The sequence below is a fragment of the Acinonyx jubatus genome, chromosome X, assembly GCF_027475565.1.
Source record: "Acinonyx jubatus isolate Ajub_Pintada_27869175 chromosome X, VMU_Ajub_asm_v1.0, whole genome shotgun sequence".
In the NCBI taxonomy this organism is placed as follows: Eukaryota; Metazoa; Chordata; class Mammalia; order Carnivora; family Felidae; genus Acinonyx; species Acinonyx jubatus.
The window spans coordinates 4,527,735-4,541,202 of record NC_069389.1 but is presented as its reverse complement, the minus strand read 5'-3'; the positions used below and the strand labels follow the sequence as shown (position 1 = coordinate 4,541,202).

Sequence of the window (13,468 nt, the reverse complement as noted above, 5' to 3'; positions counted from 1 at the left end):
AAATGCATGAGCAGAGAAAAAAGGGAGTAAATTTACAACTTGGTCAAGTAATTGTCAAAGTCGCACACTGAACATCTAGATGGCACTTTGCCACGATGAGAAGTCACAGGGGAAGGATGGCTGAGTTCCCCAATCTCTCCAGGCAAATGCAGAGAAAATGCCACCATTTACTCCAAGCCTCTTGTCAGGAACAGCTGCTTCCGGGCCAGGCTTCTATTTTTGTCCTTTCTGATGCTGCCACCCGGCAGGTCAAATCACTTTTAGTGGCAAGAGCACATGCCAGTCATTCTCATACTTGATCTGAGCACAGAGTTTTGTGAAATCATCTCGTTGCCACTTCTCTCCTCCTGGGCACCTCCATGACCGTGTAACGTGGATACCCAGCATGCATACAAACCACAATAATGCAGGTAGAAGCACAAACTCAATGCTTTCTCACCCAAGATGCTATGTTTTAAGCTTTTCTTCACTTATTCATTCTAGGGACCAAAGCCCACAAATTACAGCTCTACCTGGTGCCATCACTTGACCAAAGATTTCCCAGCCGTGAAATGGGGTACCTACCCTGCAAGTGATGGTGGGGAAGGAACGTGTTCATCTCTGCAGTGAGCTTGAATAGTTCCTGGGACATGGTGCACTCCGTCATTACTCCTGGTCATCCTAAGTGATTTCTTAATAAACACCTTCGCGGGCGCCTGGGTGGCGCCGTCGGTTAAGCGTCCGACTTCAGCCAGGTCACGATCTCGCGGTCCGTGAGTTCGAGCCCCGCGTCAGGCTCTGGGCTGATGGCTCGGAGCCTGGAGCCTGTTTCAGATTCTGTGTCTCCCTCTCTCTCTGCCCCTCCCCCGTTCATGCTCTGTCTCTCTCTGTCCCAAAAATAAATAAACGTTGAAAAAAAAAAACATTATTATAATAAACACCTTCGGAATGAATGGACATGACAGCATCATCTGCGTTCTGTCAGGCTATATCAGTGCAACACTCTCCTGATATCAGTGCTCAAAAAACATTGTAAAAACACCCTTAAAATGAACGACTCAGTCTGAAGAGTTACACGTAACTCCTCGAGCACAACGTGAAACTGCTGACTCATCTGAGTAGGGGTTGGGGAATGTCTTCCCTCAGGGGCCAGGTAGGAGACAGGGGTTGGGGAACGTCTTCCTCAGGAGCAAGGTAGGAGACAGGGGTTGGGGAACGTTTTCCTCAGAGGCCAGGTAGGCGATAGGCATTGGGGAACGTCTTCTCTCAGGGGCCAGGTAGGAGACAGGGGTTGGGGAATGTCTTCCCTCAGGGGCCTGGTAGGAGACAGGGGTTGGGGAACGTCTTCCTCAGGAGCAAGGTAGGAGACAGGGGTTGGGGAACGTCTTCCTCAGGGGTCATGTAGGAGATAGCTTGACGTTGGTGGTTTCTTCCCCAACACTCACTTCTGCTGTCATGTTGTGAGACCTCGAAGAATAAGCGTGGCTGTGTCTCGATAAAACTTTATTTACAAAACTAGCCATCAGGCTCCATTCGGCCCCAATGCCAAAACTAGCTGAGCCCTGCCCTGAGTTAACTGAATTTAGATTCTGTGTCCAGCTGAGTGCAGCAAGCAGTCAATTCCACAATAGTAAGTCCTTCAGCATTGAGGCAAAATGTCAGCGAGGCTTCTAGTAACGATGCATTTGTTCCCTCAACTGGACACCTTCTTAGTATCTCCTACAAGATGAAAAACTAAGCCACGGACTGTGGCAGAGAATGCCAAGTGAACCGTGTTCTGGGTCTGATCCGCCTCTGCAACATCATACTTTGGTTGAGCTAAGCCTCACCTAAGTGCCCCAGGAAACAGCTTGCCCCCTCTTGCCTCTGGCAAGTTCTGTGTCTGGATGTCTGCTCTGCCAGGATTTTCCCCAACCCCCAAATCATTTTACACATCCTCAAAATCCTGGACAACACGCCCCTCCCATTTAATTAAGCCTCCCACGAGCCCCACTGCAGGTGATGTTTTCCTACTGTCCATTTCCTTAGCAGTTTTCAAGTTCCTCGTTTATGGGATGTGTGACAATCAAATCTGTGCACATCTTATCATCCCAGCAGGACCATGAGTGCTTGAAAACAAACTCTAATTCAGTGTTTAATCAACTGAAATCCACATCATAATATTTTCCAAATTATAGGGTCCAATATATTTCTTGAGTGAATGAAATCATGGATTAATCCCTGAGGAGTATGGCTGGGGAAAAAAAAAAAGACTATCCTATAGAAGCGATTTGAAATTCCTATTTCCAACCTCCTTTATGTCCGTCAATGTTGCTAGGACTTTTCATTTCCCTTATCAACTGCATTCCGTAAGTCCCCTCCTCCAGAGCTCGACCAGCCTCAGAAGAGAACCTTACCTTCCATCTCGTGCAGGAAAATGAGCTCATCACCACCAAGTACTTCAACTCCCTGCCTGTCCAGACCTCAGTTGATGCTCCCCTGCCACATCCTTCCCGCTCTCCTTCCACTTTTCCTCCACACAACCCCAGCTGCCCTCTCCACAGACCACATGAGACCACATCGCTTCCATCTGCTCTGGCTCCAACGTGAGTAAATCAAGCACCCAGGATCCAACCACAAGCCTTACCCCCGATACGGCTTTTGCAACACGGGGCCCAAATTGCAGTATTCTTTGCTCACGCGGACAGCCCCAATCACTGCAAATGGCACTATGATGTTTGGAGTTCTTGCTAATCTTATCCTATCTATGTGGTCCTCACTGCTGGCTCAGATCACGTAATACACTATTTCCCTCACATTCTTACCCAAACACTGAGTGCCGTGAGTTCACATCTGATGCGAGCTCACATCTCCACGGTAAGACGTCAGCCCTCAATGAAAACGGATGTGTTCTCCACAAGTCTTGATCTTCTCAGCAATTTGACCTCAGTTATGCCTTGGGTTAGCTCTCTCATTAAAGTTGACCCTGATCATCAAGTATGCTCCAGTCTTTCCCATGACAAAGCCCTGCTTACAATGGCTTGCCTGCCTTTATGGACAAATTTTTCAAAAGAACCCGAGAAATTTCTCATCCATCCATCCATCCATCCATCCATCCATCCATCCATCCAGACTTTGCCTCTTGCGTCTCCACTGAAAATATACTTGTGAGTCTCTGGTGGCTACTGAACATAATTGGCCTTATGTCCTCATCTTCCTGGGCTCTTCAGCACCATTCATGTCTACTAACCTGCCTTTCCTCGAATCTTCTCTTCTCCTTGTCTTCTTCTGACTTCCCAAATAACTCTGGCAATATGGCCTTTACCGTATCATCACTGTCTATCTCACCTTTTAGGTAAGAGTTTCTCAGGATTTGTTCCTTGACCCTCTTCTCTTCTTACACCAAATGATCTTATACACCTCTCTACATGCCATGACTCTTATTTCATAAAGGGAATCTCTGTTTATACAACCACGTGAGCCGAAAACACAAGACACGTCTTCCTTTCCCTCAAACCCAGGATCCAATCCACAGCCAATGTCGATGGATTTATCGAGGCAGCGATGCTCTTCCATTCCCAGCTATATCTCCTCAAACTATGCATCCTTCCAACCCAAGCTCGAGTATTTTTTTTTCAGTTATATACTTGGTCAGAAATTATTTCTGAAAACACGTGAGGCACTGCTGTAGGCTCCGTGGATGCACATGTGAGTGAAATAACATATACAGCATCCCAGATCTCACGTGTGGAGGACGGTAATACCCTGCACGTACTGGGTGCTCCTGCAAACACTTGGCATGCACTGACTTTGTAATCCTCACTAAAGTTCCCCATGATATTCGTCTTACAACAATCATATTATTCGAATTCTAAGCATGACAGAACAGATACACAGTCATTCCTCCACGTATCCTGATTTCCATGACTCTACCCTCTCCTTCTACTAGATTTGGGCGGCAATCTTCACGTGCAATTTTACTACCCAAATGGCAATGATTATTTGAATGCATTTCTACTGGACATATTAACTTGGACGTGTGGCCTCATCAGCTACGTCACCCGACAATCCTTGTGTTCTCTTTCAACTCTAGCTACGCCGAGCCGCTCTTGCGCTCGCCATAAACATCTCACCCCCACCTAGAATGAATTCCTCACTCTCCTCTCCTTGCCAACACGCGAAAACATCAGCCCACAAAAGGTCATCTCCCTGGGGGAGGCTCTCGGAAGTCCAGGCTGTGCTGAGTACCTGTAACCATCGTCCCGTGAGAGAGTTCCCTTAGCACCTCATTATTCTCTGTAGAGAATTATCTCCGTAGATCTCCATCTCATCAGTAGAATATGAGCTACACGAGGTCGGGAACCCTGCATCCATGGCCTTTATGCCCTAGCAGCTAGCCCCACACCTGGCACACTGCACAGAGTCGATAAACAAAATGCTTGCTGTTCCAATGTGACTGAATGAGCGCACTGATAAATGAAGATAGCACATGGTCTTCTCACAAAGGTGAAAAGGCTGTGGATGCCTTCCGGCACACTAAACACCCATACAGCGAGACGCCACAGCTTTTCCCACTCCTGGGAAGCTGGTGAAAACACCTGTCCAAATCTGAAGACAGAACCTGAATGTTATATAACCACCTTCCAAGAAACTACCAGACCCGCTTGCTGTCTGTTTCCCAACAAAAGTTACCAATGGCTCTCTGAAAGATGCATTACTGCATGAGAGAAAGACAAGCCGAATTCAGGGACTGTAGGAAGCAACGTATAAGTGGTACGGACTCAAGCCAATTAGTTGCTTTTGGAATTTGCATGTAAGGAAAAGGAGTAATACCAGGAGCTGCAGAAATTCTGAAAGCATTTCTCTGCACGTGGGGAAAGTCTACATTCTTGAGCAACTCAGGAAAATAGGATAACCCCACCCCCATGCTTCTGCAAACACCGTCTGTAGAGTTAATTTATCCATTCCATTGACATTTATTACTTGCCTTTAGGCAGAGTAAAAGGGAGGTATGGGGAGAGCTTCCTTCAGGGTGACCTTGATTTCAGAGAGGAATGCAAAATGAAACAGAGCTGGTCTAACTGTTCTCTTCCGAGAGCACAGGGAATTTTCTGCTATGAGAAAGAGACAGAAAACTCTCAACTCTGCTATAAGAAAATCTGAGGGAAGTTATTCTGGCCCCAGCTGAAGGAGGGTATTTTAGGGGAAAAGAGGAAGATCCTCAGGAATGGTCCTAGGAGCAGAAGGAAGAGAAATCTGGGAGCTGCTCACTATTCATTCAGCAAGTATGTAGGGAGGACCTGCCACATGGTTACTGTAGGCAAGGAGACAGAAGGAATAACACACCGCAGATGTCTGCATCCATGGGATTTACATGATGAGAAGGCAGTCAGACCATGAGCACATAAATGAATACACACAGAACATACTGGATGCACAAGAAATTACAGTGAGGCGGTGTGTTAGAGATCTGGTGGCACAGATGACAACTTTTGTTTCAATGGTCCAGAGAGATCTTACAGAGGCAGCCCATGAAAGAGGGAGCAAATGCACGCAAACATCAGGAGATGAGCTCTCCACCAGAAGGAGCTGCTAATGGAAAGTCCCGAAGGTGGAAACGAGATTAAAATGCAGAAAGACAGAAGGAAGATAAAGCAGTTCTAGGTCACACAGCCAAGGTGCAGACTTTACATTGTATTCTCAGGGCCTGGGGATATAGCAGAGGGTTTTAGGAAAGGAAGAAAAGCCTTGTGAACACAGAGGAGGCAGAGATTGGAGTGATGGGTCTACATGCTAAGGAAGGCCAAGGATTGCCAGCAACCACCAGACGCCGGGACAGGCAAGGAAGGATCCTCCAGTAGAGGCTTCAGAAGGAGCACAGTCTTGATGACCCCTTGATTTCAGATGTCTGCTTTCTGGAAGTGAGAGAGAGAATAACGTCGTGTTGTTTGCAAGCCATCTGTTCCGTGGCAGCTGGAGAAAAACTCAATGCAATACACTGAGTGCATGTTTATCGAAGCTCATCCGGCTTCCTGGGTGGAGAATGGACTGCAGACAACGAATCGAAAGACCACCTGGAAACCCACTGGGGAGATGAGCTGGAGGTGATACTGGCCTGGAGGAGGCGATCATTCTTGGACATGAGAGAAGTACATCCATGTCAGGTGTCCTTAGAAGATCAAGTGTATAGGACTCACTGTTGGAATATGAGGGACAGGGCAGATCAACGAAAGAGGCTGCAGGGACTCAACGAAACCAGCTTTAGGCGTTGAGTCACTGAGCGAAGACCCGTGCCAATCAGTGCAAATCAGTGATATCGTTGGCCTGTGAGACATGTGGTCTTGGGGATCTCTAAGATCTCTAGTATGGATCTGTTCATGGGGACGTGCCCAATGAACATCCACACCCTGCATCATGCGGGGAGCTGGATAGAACAGTCTGGGGTTCACAGTAAGTAAGGGTTACCAGCCCTAAAATGCCACCTGAGGGCACGGGCTTAGATGACACCATATTTGGTGAATGTGTAGGTAAAGAAATGAGAGGATTCAGGACACAGCCCCAGAGGTTTCCAACTTTGAGAGGCAGGTCAAAGGAGGATTATAAGCCAGCACTGAAGGGTGAGAAGAAGCTTCCATGAGTTGGCTTGCACCATCTCTACAAGACTGATCCAAGGGCTCTAAACATTGATGTGGACATCAAAGGAGGCTGGCTGAGGCCAACTGATCCTTTCTTAAGAGAGCCACAACTTTTGGGACTATTTCTTGATCTCCAATTAAGCTGCCCTCGCCCAGGTGAGGGTGTGGAATGAAGAGAGCCTTTTGAAGATCCCTCCATCTGTTTGATGTAAACAGACCCAACACCTGCCCAAGATGCAGTTACACAAACTGAGAGCCACGGTCTCTGCTACCTACACACAGTTCAGGACTGCAAGGAGGTTGTACATCCTGTTACTTTAAACCAGTGATTCCTATGCCCCAGTCCCAAATTAGCGGTGTGGACATTTTTCAGTATTCTACCAATCCCGATGCCATTTTTGCATTTAACAATTGTTAAGTGGTCATAGGCTAGTGTAAACGTTATGGCATTTGGATGTACACTTATGTATCTTGCTCTTTAAGTAAGCTCTGGGCACAACGTCAGGCTCAAATTCACAACCCCAACATCAAGAGTCACACGCTCTGGGGTTCCTGGGTGGGTCGGTCGGTTGAGTGTCCGACGCTTGATTTCAGCACAGGTCATGATCTCAGCGTTCGTGAGACTGAGCCCTGCAGCCGGCTCTGCGCTGACAACTCAGAACCTGCTTGGGATTCTGTGTCTCCTTCTCTCTCTGCCCCTCCCTTGCTTACTCTCTCAAAAATAAATAAATAAATAAATAAACCTAAAAAAGAAAAAGGTTGCATGCTCTACTGACTAAGCCAGCCAGTCAGGTGCCCCTACTTAATCTTGCCCTTTTTTTTTCAGTATATGTATTTTAATTTTTTTTTAACATTTTTTTATTTTATTTTTGAGACAGAGAGAGACAGAGCATGAACGGGGGAGGGGCAGAGAGAGGGAGACACAGAATCAGAAGCAGGCTCCAGGCTCTGGGCCATCAGCCCAGAGCCTGACGCGGGGCTCGAACTCACGGACCGCGAGATCGTGACCTGAGCCGAAGTCGGACGCTCAATCGACTGAGCCACCCAGGCGCCCCCAGTATATATTTTTTTTAACATGTTCCTTTTTATTTATTTTGAGAGAGAGATAGGGAAGAAGTGGGCGAGGCACAGAGAAAGAGAGGGAGAGAGAGAATCCCAAGCAGGCTCTGTGCTGCCAGCACAGAACCCGATGCGGGGCTCGATCTCATGAAACCGTGAGACCGTGACCTGAGCCGAAACCGGAGTCAGACTGACATAGATGACCCATCTGTCAATCTAAACAGGAGAATCATGCTGCAAACATCATCTTTAAAAGAATGAGAGAAGGGGCGCCTGGGTGGCACAGTCGGCTAAGCGTCCGACTTCAGCCAGGTCATGATCTCGCGTGATCTCACGTGAGTTCGAGCCCCGCGTCAGGCTCTGGGCTGATGGCTCAGAGCCTGGAGCCTGTTTCCGATTCTGTGTCTCCCTCTCTCTCTGCCCCTCCCCCGTTCATGCTCTGTCTCTCTCTGTCCCAAAAATAAATAAACGTTGAAAAAAAAATTAAAAAAAAAAAAAAGAATGAGAGAAGATTAATGGTGTCACTATTCCCTCACCCCCATAATGTTACGTTTTTTTCATGCTGACCACAGCACGGATCTTATGTCCCTAGGATTACGAGGAATAGCCTGTTGAGTTCTGGAGAAGGATGGTTTAACTGTAGCCCTTCTATTAAATTAACCCACAGATTTCATTAGGGAAGCAGATTAGAGTGGTAACACAGCAGAATCACCGGGCTCATCTACTAACGATCTCTCCGAGGGGTTGTGATTGAGAGTAAAAATCATTAGTGTTCAGAAAAAGACGCTCTCTTGATCAGGGAGTCTAAGCCAGCGTGATTCCTCTGCGAGCGAGTCTGTTGGAATTCGCAGCTTTAGGAAACCAGATGTTTTGACATTTAGAAGTCTTTGGTCATTTCCCACAGCTCGGAGGAAACCACATCTTTCTTTTAGGGCATCGCCTTTTATCAATGTTTCACTGGGAGCCCGATTTCAACTAAATCTGACAAAGGGATAATGCTCTGCAACAGAGTAGTGGCTGGGATATTGATAGAGCATAATACACTGGTGATATTTCCAGCATTCAAGCAAAACAGCACAACATGGATAACGCATCTGCTAGGTTTCCTCTTAGAAACGAAAATCAGGAGGTAGCTAGCGACACGCTGTGAGGACTGTATGATAACCTCGCTTTGCGACCGTCATTCAGGACCCTTGACGCTCTCATCCTGACCCACACCACTTGTATCTTCAAAGAGCCAACTATCAAAGCTACAAGCCAATACCACCACCCCCTCCGGCTCATAACCCATCCTGGGATCCATCATCTGGTCTATGCTCCCTGAACGGAGTCTCCACTCTCCATAGCTTTCTTAAATCACATATTCCTTTGCAGCCACTTCTATGACTGCATTACGGTAAGACTGTACCTATTACTTGTATCAGTCCATGTCTCATCCCCAACGGCTAACCGACTTTGGGACCTCACAGACCTTCCATGGGAGAACGAATGAACGGGTTAACGTTCAGCATGGAACACAGTCTGTAACTCCATCTTTAGAGACGCTGGCATCTGTAAAATAAACTAAAAACCGCTCTCTCCACACAGGCCACAACGTCGTGGAAACACGGCAGACATACCTCATCTTAATATATTGGAACACAGGTTTTGACTGCCGCCTACGCTGAAATAAGACGATAAACAGAGGAAACTGGCCGAAAAGAGTGGCTGCCTGGGGAGGGTTCGTCCTCTGCCCATGAAACACTTGGGTTCGCTCACCTGACCCGCATCAAATGTCACGTGTATGCTCTGCCCTGGCGTGGTGACAAAGGCAAGCCAAGGAAGGGGAATGAACACCCCGTGCAGGTTATCCAGACCAGCACGGAACAGGAATGCTTTCCACCCTGCATTCCAGGGAACCAAATGTGTAAGAAAGGTCCCTGCCCCGAGGTGCTCAGAATTTCAGACGCCTGTAGGCCGTGCACAAAAAGATGTAAAACCAAGCACAAGGTACGCTGCCTTTGGGACAGACAGCGTGTTACCCTCTGTCCAGCGCCCTGCCTCAGTGCAGGTGCACTGTGATGGGTATGACGCCACTCGTACGTGTCGCCGGACAAGCCGTGTGCTGCTGCTTAGGCCCAGCGCTAACGTGGGTGACCGCTAAAGTGGGTGAGCCATAAGCACAATGAGAGAGTGGGCATAGCAGGTGGCTAACACCTTCCCAGCCATGCCTCCCCTGGCAACCATTGCTGACTTCAAAGATGCAAGAACAGGTCATTAGACAAAGAACGCAGGTGGCCTCCAGAGGCTTGAAAAGACAAGGAAAGGAATGCTTCCCCAGAGCATGCACGAGGACACAGCCCGGCTGTCACCTGGGTTTTAGACCAGTGAGACCCACTTCAGGCTCCTGACCTCCAGAACAAGAACTTAATACACTGTGCTGTTCTGGGGTGCCTGGGTGGCTCAGTCGATTAAGTATCTGACTCTTGATTTCAGCTCAGGTCATGATCTCACAGTTCAAGCCCTGTGTTGTGACAGTGCAGAGCCTGCTGGGAGTCTCTCACTCTCTCTGCCCCTCCCCTGCTCTCTCTCGCTCCATAAATCAATAAATATAAAAAAAAAAACCACTGCTGTTTTAAGCCACAAGTCTCTGTTATTTTGTTTTGCCAGCAACAGGTAATTGATACATGCTTTGTTGTTTTAACCAGCTATCCAGTACGAGGCTGCATTTGTGTGAAGACGACATCACGTCTTGGCCCAGAATGCGTGCTTTTCACCCCCACGGAGACCACACGGAAATGCGACGTGGCCACGTCGCTGTTCAATGCCAGTGACACAGAGATGTCCCGCATATTGGAAAACGGCAGAGGAACAGCATCAGAGCTCAGAGATCAAGGAAAACTCAACCAGTGCATGAGCGGGGAGGGTACAGCTTCTCCACATCAGCACTTCCCACCTTCACAGAGTCCTCACCTTTATAGATTCCGTTACTTCCTCCGTGAACTTCTCCTTTAGGGGTCACCTCTTCCACGTGTGCTCCTTGGTCCGAACTGAAGTAGATGAGGGTGTTATTAGCCAGTTTCAGCTCATCTAGGACCTTCAAGATCTGCCCTGAAGGGGAGAGGTAGCCAACGTTAACACAGTTCAATCTCTACAAAAGGAAAGGAGATTGCTTGCTCTCACCGACTTTTCTTAAGATGGGAAGGAAATGTCCTCGGACATCACAGCTTTCCCACGCTGATCCCAAATGGGGATGCAACATAATCAGAAAGTCTAACTGTGGCAGGGTTCTTGGAAGCTACAGTCATTGAACCAAGTGTCATCCAAAAACATCATCTGAAACCCTAGGCATCGTGGACGGATTCTGCAGACTGATACCTGAGAAAGTATTCTGGAAGAATCAGGACCACAGAGCATGAGCCACTTAGAGGAACGTGGCATGGTCCTGAGTAGAAGTCTACCAGTTCCCCTTATTCAATGCAAAACCCCAAACCATCAATGTTCTTCTTACATGAGCAAACATGCCTACAAATATTTTATGATGAACGTCTTCTTCTAATACTTACAGTACATACAAATATAGAACTATCTGTATTTTATTTAGACCACACAGAACCTTAATGACTAAACGGTGTAGGTTCCATTTTGCAGATGGGAGCAAGTGGGGCCTCGTCATGGTCACAGAGTTAGGAAGTTGAGAAGCCACAACGTAAGCGTGAAATCTGATTCCAAAGGGCAGAGTCTCAAACCTTACATAGCTACACGGATGGACTCCATGGGAACCACAGAGGAGCGAAAAAGACATCAAGGGAAAAGAAACAGAGACGCCAACTGAAATACTCATGGACGAGAGGGTATGACAGCCACTTGTTTTCTTTCATGCAGGAAGAAGGGAAGGCAGGATGGGGTACAGATTAAACAAGATGCAGCACGAGTTCATGGTTGTTACAGGTGCATCAGGGGCACGTGAAAGTTCACTTCACTTTTCTGTCTGCTTCTATTTATGCCTAAATTTTCCATAAGGAAAAAAAAAGGAGCTGGCTGAAGGCAGAAGGGGCTAAAGTATGGGCTGCCTGTTGAGGAAGCTGTTGCCAGCTCTCAAGTCAGAAGAACATGACGGTGAAAGTAAGGAATACACTTTGTGATCTCCACAGAGACCCATATATGCTACGCTACCAGTTAAATTTAGTAAGTTAATGCGTGCAGTTATACTCTGATTGAGGTACTAGGGTGTGACCCCACTTTTGATGTTTGACTGCTAAGAGCTCTTAAAGCCTCACTGCTCCTCATTCTACATGTGCCCAGCCAGCTAATAAGAGAGCCAGGGTGCTGCGCCCTGCTGTACTCATGGGGGAACCAGGCTACGCCAGCCCCCGCCTGCACGCCGAAGCCAATCCCTGCCTCCTCCCCCCTCACTCTCAAGCTATTTTCGGACCAGCTCGGGACCTACCTTGCTTGTCGCAGAAACCCTCATTATGTGAGTAATAAACCTTTTCAGAATTTTACAAGGACACCAAGTGTCCCCTGCAGCTATAATAACTGGGTAAGGGCACATTGTACCCAGCACATAGGTCAAGCCCCAGTGGGGTCGGGCCCCCCACTTCCCCACTTTGGGGCCACACCTCCACCCATGTGGTTCAGGAAGGGTTGGGAAGGATCGCACCGTCAACTCTCTGTGGAGGTGCACAGATGATTTCTGAGCCAAAAGCAAAACCCAAGTCATTTGTTACATGTGTCTCCCATTTGATTGTAAATGCTACGGGCTACAGTATGTTCAATCTTTCTCAAATTTTTTAACTCCTATCATAAACATTCTAAGAAGCCACACCGTATACATAAATGTCATACTCAGAACCAAGGAGTAAGATCCACAAGGGCCATTTCAGATCTGTCTCCTATGATACATCATTATCAGGCAGACACGGGTTGTGGTGTTATCGGGTACAGCAAGGCAAATCACCTGTGTGCGTGGGGAGGTTTGGCTCCAACTCTAATTTAAGCTGTATCATAATTAACTTAATGAGTTGAAACAGGGAGAAGGAATAAGACAATATAACCTCCACTATGTTTTCAAGGGAAAATGCCCCTTTTGGCTCCTATGACAATTTCTTTTAAATCTGTTTTTATTTATTTTGAGCGAGAGATAGAGAGCAAGTGCGAGAGGGAGAGGGAGAGGGGGAGGGGGAAGGGAGGGGGAGAGGGGAGGGGGAAGGGGAGGGGGAGGGGGAGGGGGAGGGGGAGGGGGAGAGGGAGAGGGAGAGGGAGAGGGAGAGGGAGAGGGAGAGGGAGAGGGAGGGGGAGGGGGAGAGGGAGAGGGAGAGGGAGAGGGAGAGGGACAGAATCCCAAGCAGGGTCCACGCTGTCAGCACAGAGCCCAACACGGGGCTCAAACTCACTAACTGTGAGATCATGACCTGAGCCGAAATCAAGAATAGGATGCTTAATCAACTGGGCCACCCAGTTGCCCCTCATATGACAATTTGTAAGCAAAAACAGACTAAGCAGTTAGCAGAGGATTGAAGGGTTTACTTCCTTGAGTTATAATTAGCATTTTGCAAAAGGGTAGGCAATCACATATCTACCTTCCAAATAAGATAAGATTATATATATCTACCTTCCAAATAAGATTAACCTTTCACAGATTGAGAAGAAACTTAGCATTGTTTCTTTAAAATGTGGTGTCTATGATAACTTCTACACACACAAAACCTGCACATAAACGTTTATAAAAGTTTTGTTTATAATTGCGCAAACCTTGGAAATGACCGAGATGCCCTCTAGCAAGTGAATGGATCCAGTATAGTGCCTCCAGCCAATGGTCTATTGTCCACTCGGAA

At 47.5% G+C, this 13,468-nt stretch overlaps 1 protein-coding gene across 5 annotated transcripts in view; it reads right to left on the bottom strand.

Moving 5' to 3' along the window:
- The window catches only part of STS (steroid sulfatase), a 160,414-nt gene that overhangs the window by 30,007 nt on the left and 116,939 nt on the right, over window positions 1-13,468 (bottom strand). For all 5 annotated transcript variants that reach the window (XM_053202037.1, XM_053202036.1, XM_027050618.2 and 2 more), the window contains one exon: window positions 10,605-10,742. In XM_053202037.1, the coding sequence (XP_053058012.1) occupies window positions 10,605-10,742 (138 nt within the window). The remainder of the gene's footprint in view (window positions 1-10,604; window positions 10,743-13,468) is intronic.